The following is a 23,646-nucleotide window of genomic DNA, read 5'->3' on the forward strand; positions in this document are numbered from 1 at the left end:
ACAGGAAGTACAACCCACAAGTGACCTCACTGAAAGAAAACACTCCCATAAGAGAAACGGCTGCTAAGCCACACCCAAAACGGACCTGATGGGGAACTGCCATGTACGCGTAAAAATCACCTGATGCGTAAAAATATACGCATAAACCCCGAACGCGAAAACGCATGAAAACAGTATGCTAAAGGCATCCGCAATGAATGCCAACAAGAGAAGACGCGTAAAAAGCGTAAAAATATACGCAAAATCTAGGGACACGTGGAAGAATAACGCGTAAAAACCTCTGAATAAATGCTAACAAAGCGTACGCGTAAAAAAATGGGAGTGGCGTATCAACATACGCAAGTAGTTAAAGTAAACTGTGCATAACACTATATGTAAAAAAATACCAAAACCAGTAAAATATACATATGCAAAAATGTACAAATATTGATATCCTCTGATTGGTCACCGCTCATGCATAAATATAAAGAGCCTTAATCACATAAAATATAGAAAAGTACAGGAACAACCTTAAGAAAAATGTTATCTCAGAATATAAATACTAGATACATCCCATAAATTATTCCAAAAATTGCCGAAAAACCCCAAACCTATGTTACTGGTCCTGATTGCCACCCAGATCCGAATCTTCTTATATACAAAACGATAAATCGTACTCCCTATTTAAACCTCCTCGACCTACAGTTCCTAAACGTCTAATCCATCCTGCTTCACATTTCAGTAATGCTTTCAATCTATCCCCACCACGTAATGTCCTAGGTACACTATCTATGACCTGTATCCTAAGTTGTGACACTGAATGTCGAATGCCCTTGTGGCTTAGCTTATGTTGGCATGACGACACAATCTTTACGTGTACGTCTTTCATCACACAAGTGTGCGATACGTGGTCAGAATCGAGAACAGGCAGTGTCGTCCCATTTTGTCGAGTCTCGACATTCAGTGTCACAACTTAGGATACAGGTCATAGATAGTGTACCTAGGACATTACGTGGTGGGGATAGATTGAACGCATTACTGAAATGTGAAGCAGGATGGATTAGACGTTTAGGAACTGTAGGTCGAGGAGGTTTAAATAGGGAGTACGATTTATCGTTTTGTATATAAGAAGATTCGGATCTGGGTGGCAATCAGGACCAGTAACATAGGTTTGGGTTTTTTCGGCAATTTTTGGAATAATTTATGGGATGTATCTAGTATTTATATTCTGAGATAACATTTTTCTTAAGGTTGTTCCTGTACTTTTCTATATTTTATGTGATTAAGGCTCTTTATATTTATGCATGAGCGGTGACCAATCAGAGCATATCAATATTTGTACATTTTTGCATATGTATATTTTACTGGTTTTGGTATTTTTTTACATATAGTGTTATGCACAGTTTACTTTAACTACTTGCGTATGTTGATACGCCACTCCCATTTTTTTACGCGTACGCTTTGTTAGCATTTATTCAGAGGTTTTTACGCGTTATTCTTCCACGCGTCCCTAGATTTTGCGTATATTTTTACGCTTTTTACGCGTCTTCTCTTGTTGGCATTCATTGCGGATGCCTTTAGCATACTGTTTTCATGCGTTTTCGCGTTCGGGGTTTATGCGTATATTTTTACGCATCAGGTGATTTTTACGCGTACATGGCAGTTCCCCATCAGGTCCGTTTTGGGTGTGGCTTAGCAGCCGTTTCTCTTATGGGAGTGTTTTCTTTCAGTGAGGTCACTTGTGGGTTGTACTTCCTGTGTACTGAAGTTCCCCATCAGGTCCTCCATTCCCTTGGTCTGCTCTGATTGGTCACTTCTCAAGTCTCATTTTTGGATTGGCTGACATTTGAATGTGTGGCCATATTTAAGAAGGTATGAGGGAATTGAGTTTCAGAAACCAAATGTCATCTGTAGTTAAATCTTCCTTCTTTCATCTGAAGAACATTGCAAAGATTAAACATCTGATTCCCCCAGAGGATCTTCAAACCCTAGTCCACGCCTTCATCACATCACGGCTGGACTACTGCAATGCCCTTTATGCTGGCCTCCCCAAAAAAGACTTGCGTCGCCTGCAATTAGTGCAGAATGCTGCTGCCAGATTGCTAACAAACCAGCCTCGCCACTGTCACATTACACCGATCCTTCGCTCACTGCACTGGCTACCAGTAGAATGGAGAATACTCTTCAAGATTGGACTGCTGACATTCAAATCCCTGCACAATCTGGGCCCTGGATACATGAAGGACTTGCTGAAGCTGCACCACACCTCTCACAACCTCAGATCAGCAAGTTCTATAAACTTGGTCACTCCCAGAGTGCACCTCAAAAAATCTGGAGACAGAGCCTTCTGTCATGCTGCCCCTACTCTTTGGAACTCCCTACCACACCCAGTAAAGACAGCACCATCCCTGGAGCTATTCAAATCCAGACTGAAAAGCCACCTGTTTAGCCTGGCATTTCCAGACTTATAAAATTCTTCCTCTGTACCACGATGGTCGGAGCCATGCTTATGCGCTTTGAGTCCCACGGGAGAAAAGCGCTTTACAAATGTTATTTGTTGTTGTTGTTGATGAGAACATTGTTTGTCATTATGAGCTTGCAACTTGAAGAAGAAGCATGTCGCTTTGAAACAGCGGGCTGTAGTTGCCTCCAGCTCTATCTTTGCCACATGATTTTACTGCACTAATAAAGAGCTAACTTTTTCACTGTAGCGGTGCTGCTGATATCTCTTTTTTCGTGAAACTGTTAAAGAAACACAAAGCCTTTTCAGTGCTGCTGAGTCGATTTTTAGTCCGGAGGTTCACTTTAACCACTTGCCGACCGCACACTCATACCGTGCGGCGGCAAAGTGGTAGCTGGAGGACCAGCGACGCAGATCTGCGTCGCCAGGTGCCTCCCTAATTAATCAGGAAAGGGCCGTTTCCTGTTAGATCACGGAGCGGGTCTCCGTGAATAGCCTGCGAGCCGCTGATCGCGGCTCGCAGACTAAATGTAAACGCAGGAGACATTTGTCTCCTTTGTTTACATTGTACGGCACTGCTGCGCAGCAGTGCCGTAAGGCAGATCCGCGATCCCCGGCCAATCAGCGGCCGGGGATTGCCGCCATGTGACAGCGGACATCCTGTCACAGGCTGCACAGGACAGATAGCGTCCTGTGCAGCCCCGATCACCGGGGGGACAGGTAGGAGAGGGAGGGGGGAATGTCGCCACGGAGAGGGGCAAAAAAAATACACCAAAACAGCAGAACGAGAACAACATCAGAAATCCCATCATGCTTTGCACAGCATTAGGGGAAAAATGCCCGGGCAGTTTTTCTCTGTGCAGCTAAAAATGAGGCTTGTATAAGAGAAAAAAAGTTCTGATGCTGTGAAACAGTTAAAGAAACACCAGGCCTTTCCAGTGCTGCTGAGTCAATTTTTAGTCTGGAGGTTCACTTTAAGGGGTCAGAGTCTTCTGGTCCTAAATGGGTTAATTTAAGACTACACATAGCGCTACAGAAGCGCTACAACAAAAAGAAATAAAAAAACCTTTCTTGTTTTCACACAAACCCTGTTTGACAGTGGCTTTGACCATGCATTAGCAGATGCCTTCCTCATTCTCCGTCCCCTGCCATCTCTTATTTATGTCTAGCTTTGCAGATTACTGCTTGTAGAAATAGTGTCAGTATTGGGCTGAAATATACCTTATAAATTAATGATGGCTTTTACAGCCTTGTTTATTAAAACTAATAAAGTCGCCTTTCATTAGATCACCATAAAAGAAAATTAGCACGTGGCGCCACTTTTTATGGCTTTTAGCAATTTAAAGAGGCTTCTACTTTACAGGCAGACAGATCACTTCTAGGCTACCATTATAAGTCCCGTAAAACGGGGAAGGGTTCCGATTTGTTTTTTCACATTAATTGCAAAATGTTTTACCCTGATATAAAATGAGACACAGAGCATAAAATAAAGCTGGGTTTTATACAGGGCTGTGGAGTCGGAGTCGAGGAGTCAGGGCAATTTTGGGAACCCGGAGTCGGAGTTGGAGTCGTGGTTTCATAAACTGAGGAGTCGGGAGTCGGATGATTTTTGTACAAAATCCACAGCCCTGTTAAGTATTAGACTAAGGAGTCGAGGAGTCGGAGCCATTTTGGGTACCCGGAGTCGGAGTCGTGGTTTCATAAACTGAGGAGTCAACGTTGGAGTCGGAAGATTTTTCTACTGATAAAACAGCCCTGGTTTTATATATATAAAAAAAATCATTAAAAATAATAATAATCCTCTGAAAGCTTTAGGGTTTTACACTTGGTGTAGGACTTGATCATGGATACAGTACACCTGAAGCGGGGATAAGGTAAAAGGTAGCTCTTTGCCTGGATAATTAGAAACCTCTGGGTGGTCCAAAGGCTTCCCAGATCCTTGTAGAGTCCACAGTTTCAGCACAGGTCCCTCTTCACCTTCTGCCACATTCCTGCTGTGGATATCTGGACTGGGCATGTGACAGTAATGTTTGTGAAGGCCCAATACAACTAAGCAACTCATGCACTGCTTCTTTCTTTTACCAACTTTCTTTTTACTGATAGTTTTATGTTTATAGCTTAGAAGAAACAGGTAAATTGAGAATCACGGAGAGGATACAAATGACGTAATAACTCTACAGTAGTGCTAACATGGGTTACAGTTTAAGCTAACAGGATAGGCAATTAGCAACTTTTTAGAAGGCATTGCAGATCTGGCCTGGTGTTAGTTCTGATGTTTGAGCAAATGGGGATGGGATTTGTGGAAATAAGGCTGACCACGGGTCCGATTGGACCTCAGGCCAAAGAAAAGCAGATTGTCCAGAAATCTGTTACCAGTGGGCAGTGCCACCAGCAGTGTGCCTGGTCCACAAGTGTGTTACACCCATGAAAACACAAGTCCGAGGGGATAAGGTTCCAGTACACGGCTTTTTTTTTCCCTTGTGCATGGCTTTTTTTTCCATTGTGCACAAGTGCTTCAATCTCCAGGGCATGTGTAGACTTTACTTTTGCATGCTTAGTCCAGATGCACTCATCCATGGCTGCTCACGGGCAAAAGAAACCTGTTTGACTTGCACTAAGTTGAATAGGTTCAGAGAGATCTACATTTTTTCCCACTTCAGGTGTTCTTTAAAGTGATTCTGTGCTGTACTACTCATCCTGCTTTGTAGCTGTATAACTTTAACAGGGCCTCTGCATGAGACTACTGCCTGCAATCTCTTATGGTGCAAATTGGTGAATGATATACTGTACTTGAGTGAGCAAAAAAGAGCATACCTGTGTTTCCATATCAGAGAGTCCAGCCAAATGTCTGATTATATGCACCCTTACTATCTGTTTAGAGTTCAGAGATTCACTCATTTATTCTTGTTCCAAAGCTAAAATTTTACAACTGTGTTTCACCCTTCATTGGGCACATGATATGTGACATATTTGGAAACAATTTTACAGAAAATGTATTGTTGAGCTCTACCAACACCACGTGTCACCCTTAAAGCCCAACAGTTAGCAAGCAGCACCTTTATTTCCATGAAGGACCGAACTGCACTACAGGAGTTTTCAGCGTTCTTACCTTTTACAAATGAACTCAAATTATCTGCTGTTCCGCACGATAATAACCATATTATAAGGCCAGAAACACACTAGGAGCGATTTCTAATCACTAGTGATTTGAAAAAGCTCTTGCTACTGCAATGCTATTGGGGATTTTTATAAAACCACATTGCTCAAGTGGGATCACACCTATAGCATTACATTAGCAAGTTTTCAAATCGTAAAGTGCTCAGAAAATCGCTCCTAGTGGGTGTCTGGCCTTACTCTGAGCAGACATTTACTTGTGCCAATGAGGAATACACCCGGGCTGTCTAAACTTAACCACTTTGTCCTCCTTGACGTAGTTTTACGTCAAGGAGGACATGCGCGCTCCCGCGGCTGTGAGCGGCCGCGGATTCGTTAGCCCAGGAATCAATGAATCGAGCCATGGTGCCTGATCACTGATTCCTCTTCCCTGCAGAAAAAGCGACACCTTCTCTCGGAAGCTTCGCTTTTGCTGACTCCTATGTCCCCCTAAGCGTACATTGTAGACTTAGAGTGACATCATGTAAACAAACTAAATTGAATATAGTTTACAATCTATTGTATTCTACTGTATTTAATTTGTTCCAGCTTATGTATGGAATGCTCATAATAGATGTCTTGATTTCTCTGAATTGGAGCTTTGTCTCTTTCTGTAGTAGAGTTTATCTCACTGGTTTGTAGATAGGACGTGGCTCCAAGCCAGAGAAATCAGGGCCTCCCTTTAGTTTGTACATTAAACTAGAGAGCTCCCAGCATCCAGGAAAGAGTCCTAAGTACAACAAAGGCTTGCTTGCCCCTTGTGTAATGTGTGCTAATAAAAGGGAGATGGAATAAAATTAAACATTCACTCCGGATTACAAATGTTGCTATGTTGTCACAATATTACAACTCTCATATTGTGACAGGTTCTCTTTAAGATGAAGGTTATGCAACCCTGTGGTCATATCACTTGCTGCAGGTCCTGTCAAACACATAAAGCATGTTACAGACTGACCCTCCAGTGCTGCATCCATGATAACTGCTGTCAGCTATCGAAACGTTCAAACCATGGCATGCTCATAAAATATAGCAGCTCGCCCTGTCATCTCTGCATGCTGCCAATCACACAGAACTGTGTGTGTCATATTACATCAGATCATGCCACGCTAATTACACTTCTATCTTTGGCTAAAAGTCAATGTTTGCCTTAACTGTAAAACCTCCATCACCCCATGCATCTAGACTGATTAGCCCCCTGCAAGATTCCTCTTTTAAAGGGCAGAGTGTAAGGCTGCTGATAGCTGGCCTACATTCACCAAGAAAACATTCCCGTGCTGTGCTATCACCTCATCCTATCCCATCCCCCCCTTCCCCCCATGCTGAGTTCTCACCACTGTCTTCCCATGTAAGCTCCTTATTTTTGCACCATTTGGCATTTATTTTCACTTCTGCAGTCTTGCTGTGTGCCACCTGGTAACTTCCTGTAATGAGTACACAGGCAATCCATAACAGGTCTATAATCGAGTTTCTCATTCTTTGCTGTAAATTATAACGCCAGGTAGTGTCAGCTCCACGGTTTTATGAATGCGGCTGTTCTCGGACTGCATGCTGTTATTTTTCATGGGGCTGAGCTGCCGTGTGTTATGTATTGCTTTTTAGCGTTTGGGCTGAGATCAGATGCGTTATCTATTCTTATCTGAGTTGAGAATACCTATCAGCACCTTATGCTTATCTACTGTATCTATTACTGGAAGTGTACAGTATTTTGAATTTAGTGTGGGATTATGCATTGGAAGAGGGGGGACTAACTTGATGCTATGCTCACACTTGTCAGCAATAGGGAGGCTCAATGAGATGCAAATCATTTTGAGCTGTGCAGCATTATACGAATTTGTATGCACATTTATGCAGCTTGAACATGAACCAATCAGATCCTGCTGAGCTAAAATCCAATTGGCCCATTTTAAAGCTGCATAAATTTGCATACAGAATTTGCATAATCCTGCATCAACTTGAAATTATTTGCATTGACCACCCCTAGTTAGCAACATAGCAATTAGAGTATCTGAAATTACATTTACCATGATCAGATAAGCATGTGTATGTGCAGTCCCATTACTACTTTTTGCTCACAGTAAGGGGAAAGAATTTAGGGCTCTAAGGCCTCATTCACATTGTGTTGCACTAACATTCTCACCCGCACTGAGCGATTGTTTTTATTTTTTTTCCAAATCGCTCTGCATGTTATAAGCGCTTTTATAAGCGCTTTAGCAGAGCAATTATTTGACGTCGGTCAGGAAGTGATTACTTTGCCCCCGGGAATGGATAAATACAACGTATATTTATTCATTAAAGTGCTGGGGAAATCGCTATAAAAAGTGCTTTTTCAAGCGCTTTGCGATTCCCCAAACCTTCCATTCAGGGCAAATCGCCCTGAAAATGGTACATGCAGCACTTTTGTCAGCGGCAAGCAAACGCAATGCCCCAATGAGAACTATCTCATTGTAGAGCATAGTGTAAGCGATTTTAGGGCGATTAGTACAAATTGTCTGCGCTTCTAAAATCCAAAAAACGCCTCTAGTGTGAACGAGCCTGAGTTTCTCTGCAGTCGGACTGCAATGATAGCCAATTAAAGGTTGTAAATGTGTGTGTTGAGTGCAAGGAACTGATAACAAGTTCAATAGTTGCATGTACAGGAGCTGAATAACACATACAAGCAATGTTACCTGCAGATGGTGCGGCTCAGTCCCTTCAGGTGACAGTTCTGGGCTGAGTTCAGTGTCGTTGGCATGCAGGCTAACAAGGCAATCTGTTGTTATGGACAGAAAAGGATCCAAATGGACAATAAATTACCCACCCAGTTAATAACACTAGTCACTTATTCTTAACACTAACACTAATCTGTTCCTTCCCAATGCTGAACACTAGCCTACTCACTGATGCCTAACACTATTTTTCTCTCCTAGGTGTTTTAGTTATTAGCGATTATTATGGCACCATTATCCTCAGTGACTATGGGCTTGTTTCACTAACCGGCACTAAGCCGGTGAGTGAGCCTAAACACATTGTGGGCACAAACCAGGGCGATAGGAGGTTTGCGCCCACATATCGCGCACAGCCCCGCTCAGTGCGCGCGCAGCGTGGTGCGCTGGTAATAGTGCGTGGTGCGACAAAAACAGTGCATTGTATGCGTACGAAACGATGCATAAATGCGCCACTTCAGGGGCACCTGATGCGCCGTTTTCATTTACAGGGCAGCGGGTGCAACGTTGTTGTCGCATCACTCACTATTACCGGCGCGCTGCGCACGCACTGAGCGGGGCTGTGTGCAAAGCTACTTATGGGGCACTAAGTGGCTTTTCACTCCGGTGCTAACACTTAGCGCCTGTTAGTGAAACAAGCCCTATCTATAATACAGGGGTAATGCACACTAAATGAAACTCTAATACAGGCAGTGTCTAACAAAACATGTTAACCAGTGCTAACCAACTCGTAACGTGATTGCTGGTGCCAGCCTATTATCTCCTGATGTCTACTAGCCTATTCCTTTCCAATGTTTAAACCCATAAACTTGTGCTTTTCCAGCTGTGACCTCTGTTTCCCAGGTGAGGATGAAGGAAGATTTGTCCATTGCTATCATTAAATTAAAAAGTAAAGAAAAAAAAAGACTAAAATCACACTTTTTAATACAAAAGACAAATGGTACTGATAAATAAACTGCCGCTGCTTGACAACTGTGAAAAGAATTATATAAATAAAAAAGATCCTTCGAGCTCACATACTGTAGCTCTTTTAACTGACAGACAGAAGGGGCATTGCTAGGATCCTCAGAGATCCGGGGCACTTTTGGCCACTCCAGACAGAAAATGGGTGTGGCCACCCACCAGAATGTGGGTGTGGTCATGGGTGAAGCCACATTTACATTAACTTAACAGCGGTCTAAGTAGGCCTGCCCAGCAAAATGCTGGATGAAGTCCCCCCTCTCCATTAACCACCCTGGCGTTCTATTAAGATCGCCAGGGCGGCTGCGGGAGGTTTTTTTTTAAATAAAAAAAAAACTATTTCATGCAGCCAACTGAAAGTTGGCTGCATGAAAGCCCACTAGAGGGCGCTCCGGAGGCGTTCTTCCGATCGCCTCCGGCGCCCAGAATAAACAAGGAAGGCCGGAATGAGCGGCCTTCCTTGTTTTGCTTACATCGTCGCCATAGCGACGAGCGGAGTGACGTCATGGACGTCAGCCGACGTCCTGACGTCAGCCGCCTCCGATCCAGCCCTTAGCGCTGGCCGGAACTTTTTGTTCCGGCTACGCTGGGCTCAGGCGGCTGGGGGGACCCTCTTTCGCCGCTGCTCGCGGCGGATCGCCGCAGAGCGGCAGCGATCAGGCAGCACACGCGGCTGGCAAAGTGCCGGCTGCGTGTGCTGCTCTTTATTTGATGAAAATCGGCCCAGCAGGGCCTGAGCGGCAGCCTCCGGCGGTGATGGACGAGCTGAGCTCGTCCATACCGCCCGGCTGGTTAATAAAAAAAAAAAACTAAAATGCAGCATATCACATAAATAGGGAGTATCATTTAAACATAAATAGGCAGAGTTTCCTGGCTTCTGTGCTGGCTGGTCTGGCTTTCTGCTGGGCAGGCTGGCTTGTCGCCAGGTTATTTGGCAGTTCTCCCATAGCAATACCTGATCTTCTAGTCACTAGAATCTAGTGGACCCTCTCCCATGCTCCCACGGGCCTCCTATTGAGGCACCACAACTCCCTGCATGCCCCCATAGAAGAACCACAGCTCCCTGCATGCCCCAATAAAGACATCACAGCACCCAGCATGGCACCACAGCACCCAACATACCCCCGACGGATGCACCACAGCTCCCAGTATGGCACCACAGCACCCAACATACCCCCGACTGATGCACCACAGCTCCCAGTATGGCACCACAGCACCCAACATACCCCCGACTGATGCACCACAGCTCCCAGTATGCCCGCCATTGAAGCACCACAGCTGACTGCCTGGGGGACATTTGCTGCACCCCAGAATAGATCAGGGGCACATGCCACTGATCTTTGGGGCTAGCATCACTGACACCTAGCAAAACCCTGCTAGCAACACCCTGACAGACAGTCTTCACATAACACTCCACTTTTTATTGGATCAGTCACCATCATAATCATATCCTAAAACTTTAAACACACGTCAAGCTTTACAATATTGTTTTTCCTCTAATAAATTCCCCCTAACGAATTAAAAATAAAATGCAGAGGTTAATTCCATGTATATCATAAAAACAAGATATGGTCCAATGATGTACATTGTAATAAATAAATGTTACATGCATTACATTTATCTTAATTACCAACCATTTTTACTCTTATGCGTCTTTGGAAGTCTGGCTGTGAGTATTATTGGGCAGGTCTAAACAGTGAAGCTGGTCACTAACATTGGCTCGGACAAACACTGCTATTTGCTTTATTAAGAACAAGTTTTTATATGAGTATTTTTGTGTGGTTTTTAACCATTTATATTAAAAAGCTATTACAATGTTTTTCTTTTGACTATATGCATGAAATGCATGAAGCACAATTAAGATACGCAATACAACAGCTCTGGCTCCTATTTTTGCACTACTGATTCCTGTATAGAATGAGTGAAGATCCACTTTAGCAATGATATACGCTTGTTAAAGTGGACCTGAACTCTTGCACAGGCTAGAAGGAAAACAGAGAAATGCACCCTGTATGTATTTACACAGTTTAGCATGTTTAATTCCCCCTCACCTGTGACTAAGCACTAGTTGTAAGTTGATCGCTCAGCTGTGTCAGCTGTCTGCCATGAGTTGATTAGTAGACAAGATGTTAACGATATGTCTGCTTCCATGAGAGCAGAAAGTAGACAATTTGCAGATTTATTGCAGGTTTTGTATCAGCTGTAACAAAGAAATATTTTTCTGGAAAAGGTTATTATGCTGTTGCGTATATATTAGAGCAGAGAGGAAGTTCTGAGTCCTGGTCCGCTTTAATATACATAACACAACCCATCTTCTTTAGCTAGTGCAGAGTCTACATTGAATGAGGACTTGCGGGGATGCAGTTGATCAGTAGCTCTAAGGTCAGCTGTCATGAGAGAAACATGATGGAAGTTTGGCTCTAAAGCTCCTGGTGCTGTGATGTAAGTACCTTTACCTACAAGGACCATCTTCAATAGAGACCAGGTAAAAAAAAAATCTATATAAGCATGGTAAGAGCATAGACGTTTCAATAGATATTGACCTTTGTGGGAATCAAGACCAGGACTCCCATTATTGGAAAGATGAAGTGCTAACCACTGAGAACCCTGTTGCCTATGAAGGTGTGGATTTCAGGAAATGACAAGATAGAGGAGAATTATTCACTGATCTTAAATTGTTTGATTCATTTTCATGTTTGTTGTAATTAACAGATGACTCCTTTAACTCAAGCATGGCAAGCCGGCCTCATTCCAGTAAGATGGAGTGGATTGTCCCCCTGATGGTGGTTTCAGCTTTAACTTTCTTCTGCCTAGTCCTGCTGTTAGCAGTACTTGTCTACTGGAGGTAAGGCATCTCTTCTTCCTCAGAAATGACAGCGAAACATTGTCTGATTAAATCTGTGGCTGTTTGCAATAGAGTTGCTGAGTGAAACCGTTTAGATCTCGTAAGATGGACAGAAACAATTCAGTGTATATCTAAACTACACATCTGTGTTGAATTTGCTTGGCTCCGATCTTTATCTGAAAATTGCAAAAGTTGGCAGGTATTTAGGCATATAGCCATCACTTAAATTGGTCAAAATCAAGCAGTAATGAATCGATCTCCGTGGCTACCTTTTTAGAGATGTCTCATGATAATGTATGTGTAGAGTCCCACAGGCAATTTTTGGTTTGGCAAAATAGCATATCAGTCAATTGCAGGATATCAACAGGTGCTGGTTTCAATGTTTCTTTCCATTCTAGCTAATAGCTAACCGATCATCAGTGATGAAAAATCCCTTCTCCATGAGTAAACTTAAAGTGTAAAAGAGCTCAGAAAAATAAAGATTTATACATACCTGGGGCTTCCTCCAGCCTCATACACTCTGATCGCTCCCACGCCGCCGTCCTCAGTCTTCTGCAGTGCCGGTACGGGTCCACGCACTCTGTCATTCTGAGCCAGTCTGACAAAAGAGTAGTGCACCCTCTACGTATCTCTCCAGCAGGCAGCTGCTGGAGAGATAAGCAAAGAGCGCACGTCTCCTGAGTAGACTGGCTCTGACTGACGGAAGTGTGGGGACCCGGTACCGGCGCAGCAGAAGACTGAGGACGGCAGTGTGGGAGCAATCGGAGCGTATGGGGCTGGAGGAAGCCTCAGGTATGTATAAATCTTTTTATTTTACTGTAACCTCTCCTGTCCACTAACCTGCCTTATCTATGCCTAATTTTGAAAAGGAAGAGTCTTGGCACTGTTTTTTAAAAAGCAGAAAATTAGAATTTGAGAAGGGTTTTAATACAACAAAATGTGTCTGTGTAACTTTACTTCAAGCCTATGACTACGTATTGTGGGCTATCTGCAGTCATAGATTGTCGTTGGCCGGTCAGCAACTGAGGGCACATACAGTGTGGGAAGTGCTTGGCGGTCATGTAGATAGATGCCAGTTTATGTGCACACTCTAAATTATAGTGTGATGCTCTGAAAATGATGTACCTAGAGCCTGCAGTGATGTAAACTTCTCAAAGATGAGCAAGAATATATATATATATATATATATATATATATATATATATATATATATATATATATATATATATTCCTTTTCAAAGCACTCTGATTTGTGCTTATTTTCCAAGATAAATATTTATTGTAGCTGCACATACACACTTCCAAGAATCTTAAAGTTTACTTGTCCTTAATATCTGTAGAAGCAGTCATCACTCCTTAATTATATAAAATTCTACTTTTCTGTCTGTTTGACTACATAAATCACTCACTAGAAACAAGTATATAGATCGGGCATTCTAACTTTTGCCTGGTCATCCTGATTTGCATACAACCCAGGGATTGGCTCAGAAGAAACTGTGGCCAGAGGACCAACATCACATGCAAAGTACAGTGTTGCCTCCTCAAAGCAACCTTGAAGTGTCCCCAACACAAAGACGCTAACTCATAAGGCTGAATACTAGGCAGCCTGTAAACCCCTCAGCACTTTTAACGCTGGAGTGTGTTGTATGGTTGTATGGTCTCTAGGGACCAAGTTGGACTTAATGTGCCTTGACACATATCTGTGCGATGTTTGGTTGGCCTCTATGTTTGTATGAAGCCTCTGTGTGATGCAGCTCGTCAAGGTAGGAGAGGGGAGTGGTGGAGGGGTTTGGCTGTAGGTGGGAAAGGAGACAGTATGAATCGATTTTAATGCATGAAAGTCTGCTGGGGGCTTAGTAAAGACTTGTTTTCTGACAGGAAGTTGAGGTTTCCCAGTGTGCCATTTTACCACATGCGTTGCTTTGTAAGAGACTCTCTAGGTACTTTTTTTTCTTAAATAGAAATTAATTGCAGGTCAAATACTTAACCCACTATTCAAAATCCTGGTGGCATTACATAACTTACCAGTATTTTGAAAACTTGTAAACTACATTTTTGAAAGGTCAAGGTTGTTGCCTCAATAATCAATTAGTGATCACCGGTTTTCCACCAACTATTTCTTGCTAATACTGTCTTATCTCAAAACAAGGGAGTCTGTATGCAATGAACAGATCCTGCTTTGAAGTTTTGGTTTAAAGATGAATTCGGGCCTAGAGGGCATGCTTCTTCGGATTTAAGTGTACATTTTCTGCTTGTGATGTGATATTTTGTGACTGTGTGCCAGGGTAAAGTCTAACGTGTGTCGAAATTCCTCCAACATTCAAATTCTGAGAGCTAATTTAAATGTCAACGTTTCCTTTCTTCCGGGGTGGGATGTGAGCTGCGGCTATGTATTCTTACATGTCATTCCACTTGTCAGCCGTAATTACAGCTTGGCGAGAGCTTCTCTGCTGCATCCAACCCGCCACGTCCAGATTCTTGCCTGTTTAGAAACGGGAGGGATGTTAGGCACGTTTGCTGCATTTTAAGCTGCTCATTTTGCTTATTCCATCCCCGTAGCTGCAAATTCTCTGGAGAGAAGTGAATGCATTGGAATACACCTTTCCAGTTTAAGCTAGTTTATGTTTAGAAGTCGAGATCTCTGCATTAGCCACATAGGGTATACAGTGCCACGAATATGATGGCGCTTTATAAATCAATAATAATAATAATAGGCTGTGGTGTAGGGGTTTTCAGTGCATGTACTCACCATCCATGTGTCTTTATTATTACTGGAAAATAATTTGTCAGTGACATAGAGGTTTTCTCTACTTCCATACCTAAGAAGTAACCTTTTAGCAGGCAATGTAAGAATGGGGCTAAAGGTACCCATTAACAAATCTAGTTTCCCAAACGATCGACCATCTGATCCGATCGTTGCAATCGATTGGAAATGATCATCCAGCCCACCAACGGAGGGGAAAATGATAAGCAAATCCGATCAGACTAAGAGAATCGTCCTGAAATTCTAATTCACAGAACAATCATCCGTTGTGGATCGGCACTATTACATGTACCTAATTTCATCGATCGGCCAGTCGATGATTTGGGAGATTGTACCATTTATGGCCACTTTTAGATTAAATTCTACGTTCCCCTTTACCCTCTTCCTGTTGGGGAAGTCAGCACCTATTCTTCAGTAAGGAGTCCTTGGGCTAGACTTCCTAACACTGCCACTGCCTACTGAGCGCACTCTAGTGGCTGCAACTCAAGTGCTTTGAGTAATTATTTGAACAAGGAAAAAAGGGACGGGGGGAGAACCGGGAGCCCAATCTGGTGTAGTATGATACGTTGATTCTGGTAAATACAGTAATCGTATGGTTGTTATACTCACAAAATTAGGTTGCAAGTCTGGCAACCATTTGTTGTGCATGCGAGGAAGTACCGTCCCCGCTCGGCCTTGTCTGATGGTGGTCGCAGCTCCTAAAGGAAAAAAGTCCACTTGCCGGAAGTGGTGACCCCGAAAAAGGGGTGATTGATCAGTAGGGTAGAGAAGGAGAGTGCCAAATAAAACGTTTATCTTTTTATATCGAGTGAAGGGTCTACTTTAATAAGGTAGGGCCAGCTGATCTTTTATTTTTATTTTTACCATTTGAATACTACATAGTACTGTTCAGTTGTAATTGATATATACACTCCGGGCGCCTCCTTCTCTACCCTATTTGAGTAATTATTTGTCTTGTCTAAATGTAGGGTGTTATTGCGTAAAGTGGATTTCTTCTTAGTAAGTAACAAAAAGGAAAGGTGAAGGGAATTTGCAGCACAAAACAGTTGATCTGGGAAATAGTATAGCAGTCTACATAAAACATAATTCACTTGCATGTTGTTATTTGAAAAAAGAGAATCTCTCACTAAAGAATATTGGACAGAGCAATACAGATTATTCCTTTTTATCCTGTTGCATCCTGTTGCATCCATAACCGCTTCAATATTATCATTATTATGCATTTATATAGTGCTGACATTTTTTCTGTTTTTTTGTGTGGCCTCATTGACATTATACACATTTCAATTTGTGGTTGTTATAACTAACAAGTTATGATGTATCTGTAGGCATTTCCAATTATAATGTGCACATAGTCCAGAAACGCTCAGTATGTGATCTGTCGGAATTACAAAATCATTTATAATGTGAAAATTTGTGCATGCTTATTGAACAACCGAAGCAGTATGCCAATGCACGGATTTGTATCCTAGTCTAATGCTCTTCGTGTGAGGTGATTATGCTACTTTCACGCTGCAGAGTTGTGTTGCGATCCCTAGAAAAACAGGATTGCAATGGAGGGGAAAAGTCTCATCACACTTAATGATTGCTGTGTAACGCATCCAGTACATAGAAAGTTTGCTACCCACTGCATGCTGCTGCTATGCCCTATGGATCTCGTCACACCGAACTTCCAAAGTGCTGATGCGAACAGTACCAATATAATTTGCAATGTGATTACATTGTGTAACTTAACAGACTGCAATGCACCAGTGCGAAAGTAGTCTTGGTTAAATGAGGTTTAATTGTTCCTCTGAGGGGCTCATAATTTAATCTTTTCCATTGCACAGACCTACCGAAGTCTTAAAGGGAATGTCCAAGCAAAATAAAAAAATGAGTTTCACTTACCTGGGGCTTCTACCAGCCCCATGCAGCCATCCTGTGCCCTCATAGTCACTCACTGCTGCTCCAGTCCCCCGCTGGCAGCTTGCCGACCTCGGAGGTCGGCGGGCAGCATTGCGTACGTTTTTACGCATTCCCGCTAGTGCAGGAACATTAACACATACATTTTTACGCATTACTGGTTCAATGCGTAAAAATGTACGCACTCGCGGGAATGCGTAAAATGTACGCAATGCGTCCCGCCGACCTCCGAGGTCTGGGGGACTGGAGCAGCAGTGAGTGACTACGAGGGCACAGGATGGCTGCATGGGGCTGGTAGAAGCCCCAGGTAAGTGAAACTCATTTTTTTATTTTGCTTGAACCTTCCCTTTAAAGGCATTATTCACAAAACTTCTCATAAATTACTTATTTTTCACCTAATTGATAAATAATAAAATTTCAGCACATTTAACGAGCAAAATAATCACTCAAAGCAAGTTGTTCCTGATTGATTTCATTTTAATATTGCTTTTCTTGCCTTAATTATATTATATTTTTGCTATTTGAGAGCTAATAAATGTAATATAGATAAGGTGAAAACAGGTGAAAAAGCTTTGTGAATCATGCCCAAAGCCTCTTACACGTGCCAGATGGTTCTTGGCCGAGGCGGCCAGTCGGGGTAGTTTCTGCCAATCCCTTTGATGTTTCGCTGAGAGATCCCTCCTCCATTATAGCGACATAACGCCCTGCTCACCTGTAGGCTAGCGACACATCTGTAGTGCACTGGGCCCTGAACTGTCGCCCGGGTGGTCATGACCCCATCCCAGCAGAAGACCGTAATTGTGCAAGTGTGCACATCTTAAAGCCAGTTTATTTATTTTTGTGGAGGGTAAGGGACTAAACCGCTTCCTAATGTGTTTTTTGCAATGTGAGGGATAAAGCAGAGTACCTGTAGGAAACCCACATTTCGTAACTGATATACCTCCCAACTTTTTGAGGTAAGAAAGAGGGACACTTTAAGACACGTCCCGCCCACACCTCTCATCACACACCCACCACACCCCTCGTCACACATATAACAAAGAATTCAGAACCAAAATATGTAGTTTTGTATTTCAAACCACACTGGTCCTTTCTGTCATTAGTTTTTTTTTTTTTATTGTAACATTTGCAAATAAGAAATACTGGTATGTCAATTTAATTGATGGGAATAAAGTTTAGAGTCTATTTAACACATTTTCAGTAAAAAAATAAATATATATATATATATATATATATATATATATATATATATATATATATATATATATACATGTATTTACACAGATCTGTACATAAGTCTTGAAAGAGGGACAAATAAGGAAGAAAAAGGGACAGAAGGATTTGGTTCCCAAAGAGGGACTATCCCTTCAAAATAGGGACAGTTGAGAGCTATGCTTATGCTGTAAGGCAAGATTGCAAGCTTTATATCCACCATGGCACTCAGCTTTAGGCTGCCTCGATGTAAGCTTCAAGTTATTTTATCATTATTTCAACAGTTTTCCATCTTCGGCGTTCTGCTGCTTTGTCAGCCCAGCTTTCCCAGAACTGAAGTAATCGTTTCAGCTGCAGAGACTCCACGAGCGGGTTAATAAGTGATGCAGCCGCTGCGCGTATGCAAGTCTGCCGCCATCCCTTACCGCTTCTAGTAAATCAAGGTGTTTATGCAGTGCTAATGTGTTTACATCCAGAAAGGATATTTAGAGAAACACAGCTGCAGCTGTTAAGATAGTAGGACGAGAGCAAAGTGTTTCCTATGCCACAACGTCTGTATGGAGTTATGAATTCATCAGATCTGGCATCCGGAGCTGGGAAATCAGAGTTACTCCTACAAATCACCTCTCGAAGCCCGTCAGTGGCTGTTTGATTTCCTTCTGCAGTTTATGCTGTGAAATATGAACATTGAGATACAGGAGTAAGGTTGATTTACCTCTTGCCTTGAAATTAAGTGCTGCTGTTGAATCGCGTTCTTAACATCTTTTAAATGCAAACAACCCTAGTCAGGTAATGAGGAGAGAGGCAGCTTCCAGGTAGCTTTCTGCAGTTTATCATTGCCTCCCCTGGGCTAATTTACACACTTGTCACCTGCGCCCTGATGCTTTTCAAATCTTGTGCGCCCTCCCACTGATCAACTTCCTCTTTTAATTTATTTTGCTCATTATGGTATAGCGTTGTTATGCTTTGCAGCGCTCTAATAAAACTGAGCCTATTGCCTCAGTCCTTGCCCAGAGGAGCTTGCAATTTAATGCAGACTTATGCTGGTAAAATAATAATAAAAAAAGGCACTAGGTGACCACAGGGCAATACAGCTGGCACTACAAGCATAACATTAATTTAACTCACCAGTTGTATTGTCTTGCAGCACTGCTATGAGTTCCAGCTCTCACATGTTCAGAACGTTGGAATTCACATAAGTATACACTACCCCAGCTTATGATTGGCTTTACAATGTTTAGTGATTGGCATTATAATGAGAATGGCAGGTCCTGCTTCACAGAAAGGCCAGACAATTGTTCTAAAAGGAAGGCAGCAGTGCCATGCTTCACGTTGCTTCAACTCAGATTTTTGTATGTGTGCGTTTTTTACATCTCTAGTCACCTAGTTCCATTAATTAGTGCAGGAATAAACTTCCAGATACTGATTTATAAACTGCAGAAACAAGTTTCCAAATAATCACCAGTCATGGACCCTGTAGACCGAAAAGACTTATGCTGAGTACATACAATGCAATTTCCCATCTGATCGATGTGTAATCTGACAGGAAGTTGCCACATGTATACATGTCCATACTGCTCTGGATCGATAAAGGGATTAATTTTCCCTTTATAACTTCGGAAAACTCGATCCTGTTAGCGAACAGAAGCAGATCGGACATGATGGAAATATTCTCCGATTCCCGTTAATTGAACGGGAAATCATATGTACTCAGCATGTAAGTCCCGCCAAACCCACAATTAATTAAACAAGGCAGATTCTCATTGCAGTCATAGTGATTAGTTTTAAAGGCATCATCAATCAAATTGGGCTACCTCATGATATACTTACCCATGGCTTCCTCCAGCCCCTTGCAGCCGACGTCTCACTCACAGCATCTCCGCTCACAGCTGCCGGCCCGAGGTCCCCGCTGGTGCAGAGGCTGACCTCAAGGTCATCCTCTACTGCACCTGTGCGAGCGCTGCTGTCAATCAAGTCCACATTGTGTGGATGGTATCGCTTGTGATGGGAACTAGTGCAGAGGCGCCAAGTAGAATAAAACAAGTAAAAAAACGTTTTATTAAGGAGGTAGTGGTGGACTTATCTCCAGACAGTCAGACACGGGTAGTATTAATTTCAAAAAGCAGTTCTTTATTAAAACAACAACAAGTTTAACAAATCCACTCTTTGTTGCTGTGTTTTAAAAAATAAACGCAATTTAAAATGCTCATTACCTGTGTCCGACTTTCTGGAGGTAAGTCCACCACTACTTCCTTTTTAATTGTATTATTCTAATTGGCGCCTCTGTATCCTTGATTTCAAGCTCTCTATCATCGCCCACCCTTGGTGGAGGGGATGTATCCCTGATATCCTTCTACTACAGAGAGTGACTTTTACCCGAGTGAGGACGGGTTTTTGATCCCCATCTGCCTATAAATTGGGGCTTTCGGTCTCTTCCTTATTTTTTCACTAATTGTGTTGGCGTTTGCGTGTGCTTTTTTTACACAGATAGCACATTTCCCTGTACAGAAATGTGTAATTTGTTTAAAATTCCACCAAACCCAGACTGCAAATCTGTACGGTAACCACCAGAAAATAAATATTTATGGGACACACACAGTGTTTTCCTATTAATAGATTATCTTCACTCTTCCCCTGGACACATCTGTTCAATGAGGAAGTCTTTCATTATTCTTTCATTATTCCTGCTACACGATTCTATACATCAAGGGTACACAAGCCTTCAGCAATGGGCATATGGTACAATTTACATATTTAACAACACAGACACTTGCTAGTTTAGGTGTCGAAAGAAACATTTTAATTAGTAAGTGGAAACAAAAGCTGGGAAGAGATGGGCGGAGTGGTATAGCGGAGTGGTTTAGGGATTTTTGAACTTCCACCACTTTTGTTTGTTATTTAGTTGGGCCTGGGGAATTCACAACATGTTGGTATTGTGTAGTTTTCAAAAGTTACAACTCTGCAATAATCTTTAAACTTCAAACTATTTCAATGTAAAGGCAGCCGTACATCATTCTACACTAGAGTGACTCAGTCACACTGTAAATAAAGCCAGCTGCACAGGCATGTCTTTTAGGCCTAGTAAAACACAGGGAGATTCATGGGAAACCTTTTGGGCTTTCACACTTCCAATCAATTTCTCCTTTGGTAAACTGACAGGACGACCAATTAACGTACACGTGTGGTCTTTTGTGTCTAACAAGCTCCATTAGGATTTTATCAATATATTGATTGGTCATTTGGACAAACACATGCAATGTTATGTACAGGACTGAGTGATACTTACTACCACATCTAGGTCCATGTCCAATTCATTTTTTCTCTTAAAGTGAACCTTAACTGTAAAAATATACAAGAGTTTCACTTACCTGAGACTTTGACCAGCTCCCTGTAGCCTTCCTGTGCCTGCATAGTCACTCACGGATCGTTTGGTCCCCGGCCATGAGCTAGTTTTGTTTTGTCACTGCTTGGCCCTTGCCGCGTGCATCCTCGATCGTGCTCCCGTCGCTGTGGCCGTCCTGCGCAAGCGCAGTACGTACGTACATACACGTACTGCGCATGTGCAGGACTGCCACAGCGACGGGAGCACGGTCGAGGATGCACGCGGCAAGGTCATCAGTGAAAACGAAAGTAGCTTGCGGTGGGGGGCCGGAGGAACTACATGGGCACAGGAAGGCTGCAGGGGGCAAATTCTTGTATGTTTTTAGAATCACAATCAGAATCGTTTATTTCGCCAAGGATAACTGGGTCATGCCTGGAATTGGGTTTGGCACAGCACATACATAGCTACCGAGTGGTACATAGACAAAAGGCGGTACAATAAGAACATGACAGTAATACAAAAATGCTCAAATATGTAAGTACACAAATATACATTCAGCGTCCGTGTGCAACATTACAGGCGCCCTGCTGAAGTCTACCAAAATGTGCAGGGAAAAAGTCAATCAGTTTAAATGTGGTGGCCGGTGCCTGGATTGTTTGAGCAAGAAACGTGTTCCTTTTGCAGACCGCTACTTTGCAGTCGGTAGGGCACTGATAGAGGGTGGAATAATGTTAAGGGAGTTCAGGAGGCCAACAGCTGCAGGGAAGAAATAGTTCTTATGTCTGGTTGTCTTCGTGGGGATGACCCGAAGTCTCCGGCCCAGTGGTAGAAGGGTGAAGAAGCAGTGGCCTGGGTGTGAGGGGTCACTTGCGATCTTCAGTGCCCTGGCACGCAGTCTTGTGTTATACAGGAGGTCAAGCGGGGGGAGCGGTCTCCCAATGATCCTCTCCGCCGACCTGATGATCCTCTGTAGTTTATGCCTTTTGCTACCAGACCAAGATGGAGGAGCAGAGGATGGATTCGATGGTAACTGAGTAAACACGAGTTAGAATCTCCTGCTCCATGCCAAACTTCCTCAGTTGGCGGAGGAAGAAGATGCTCTGCTGGGTTTTCCGCTGGGTTGCCGTGATGTTAGCCTTCCAGCTGAGATAGCTGGAGATGGTAGTGGCCAAAAGGCGAGCGCAGGGCACTCTGGCCACCTCGGTGCCGTCCATGTAGATGGGAGGGGGGTTGGGGGCAGACTTCCTAAAGTCAATTATTAGCTCAACGGTTTTGGCTGTGTTGAGCACCAGACTGTTTTCCTTGCACCAGTGGCATATTCTCTCCACCTGCTGCTGATACTCCTGGATGTTATTCTTGGTGACGAGGCCGACAATGGTGGTGTCATCAGCTAATTGTATGACTTTGACAGAGACCGCTGTGGATCTGCAGTTGTTTGTATAGAGGGAGAACGCAGCCCTGGGGTGCCCCTGTGTTGGTTGTCATCTCTCGCGAGTAGATGCCCCCCAGCTTGACAACTTGAGATCTGTTAGAGAGGAAGTCCGTGATCCATAAACGCAGAGTGCAGTGGACCCCAAGTGTGGCTAGAACATTCTAGAGGATGCCTGGGCATATAGTGTTAAATGCTGAGCTGAAGTCTAGTAGCAGTACTCTGGCATACACATCTGATCTGTCGAGATGGTTGTAGATGGATTCGAGGCAAATGTTTAGGGCATTGTCAGTAGACCTGTTCGCCCTGTAGGCGAACTGGAGTGGGTCCAGTAGTGGCAGGGTGTAGAGCTTGAGGATGGATAGGACCACTCTCTCTAGGGACTTTATGATGACAGACGTCAGGGCCACTGGCCTGAAGTTGTTGAGGTCGGAGATGCCTTGTTTCTTGGGAACAGGTATGATGGTGGACCTCTTGAAGCACGCAGGGACTCTACTCTCTTCCAGTGACTTGCTGAAGATGGGAGCGAGTTGCCACGAGCAGGTTTTGAGGCAGGCTGGGGACACGCCGTCGGGGCCTGGGGCTTTCCTGGCATTTAGCGTGGACAGAAGGCGCCGAACGTCTGCCTCACCCACCTCCAGGGAGAGTGAGTCATCACTTGGGTCGATAGTCTCACAGGCTGGGGGGGGAGTTGGAGATGGAAGGTGCCCCCCAGGCTCAGCCTGTCTCTCAAACCTGCAGTAGAATTTGCTCAGTTCTTCGGCTAACTCAGGGCTGGGTGATGCATGTTGCGAGGAAGGCTTGTAGTTGGTGGCAGCCTTAAGCCCTTGCCATACGGCTTGTGAGTCGTTCGAGCGCAGGTTCTGCCTCATCCTCTCAGCGAACTCCTTTTTTGCAGCTCTCAGCTCGCGTTTCAG

The 23,646-nt window shown here is 43.4% G+C and overlaps 1 protein-coding gene across 6 annotated transcripts in view; it reads left to right on the plus strand.

The window, feature by feature from the left end:
* The window catches only part of PTPRG (protein tyrosine phosphatase receptor type G), an 831,563-nt gene that overhangs the window by 629,194 nt on the left and 178,723 nt on the right, over positions 1-23,646 (plus strand). For all 6 annotated transcript variants that reach the window (XM_068253766.1, XM_068253765.1, XM_068253761.1 and 3 more), the window contains one exon: positions 11,968-12,100. In XM_068253766.1, coding sequence (XP_068109867.1) covers positions 11,968-12,100 — 133 coding nt within the window. The remainder of the gene's footprint in view (positions 1-11,967; positions 12,101-23,646) is intronic.

Source organism: Hyperolius riggenbachi, chromosome 9 (genome assembly GCF_040937935.1).
Source record: "Hyperolius riggenbachi isolate aHypRig1 chromosome 9, aHypRig1.pri, whole genome shotgun sequence".
NCBI classification, from domain to species: Eukaryota; Metazoa; Chordata; class Amphibia; order Anura; family Hyperoliidae; genus Hyperolius; species Hyperolius riggenbachi.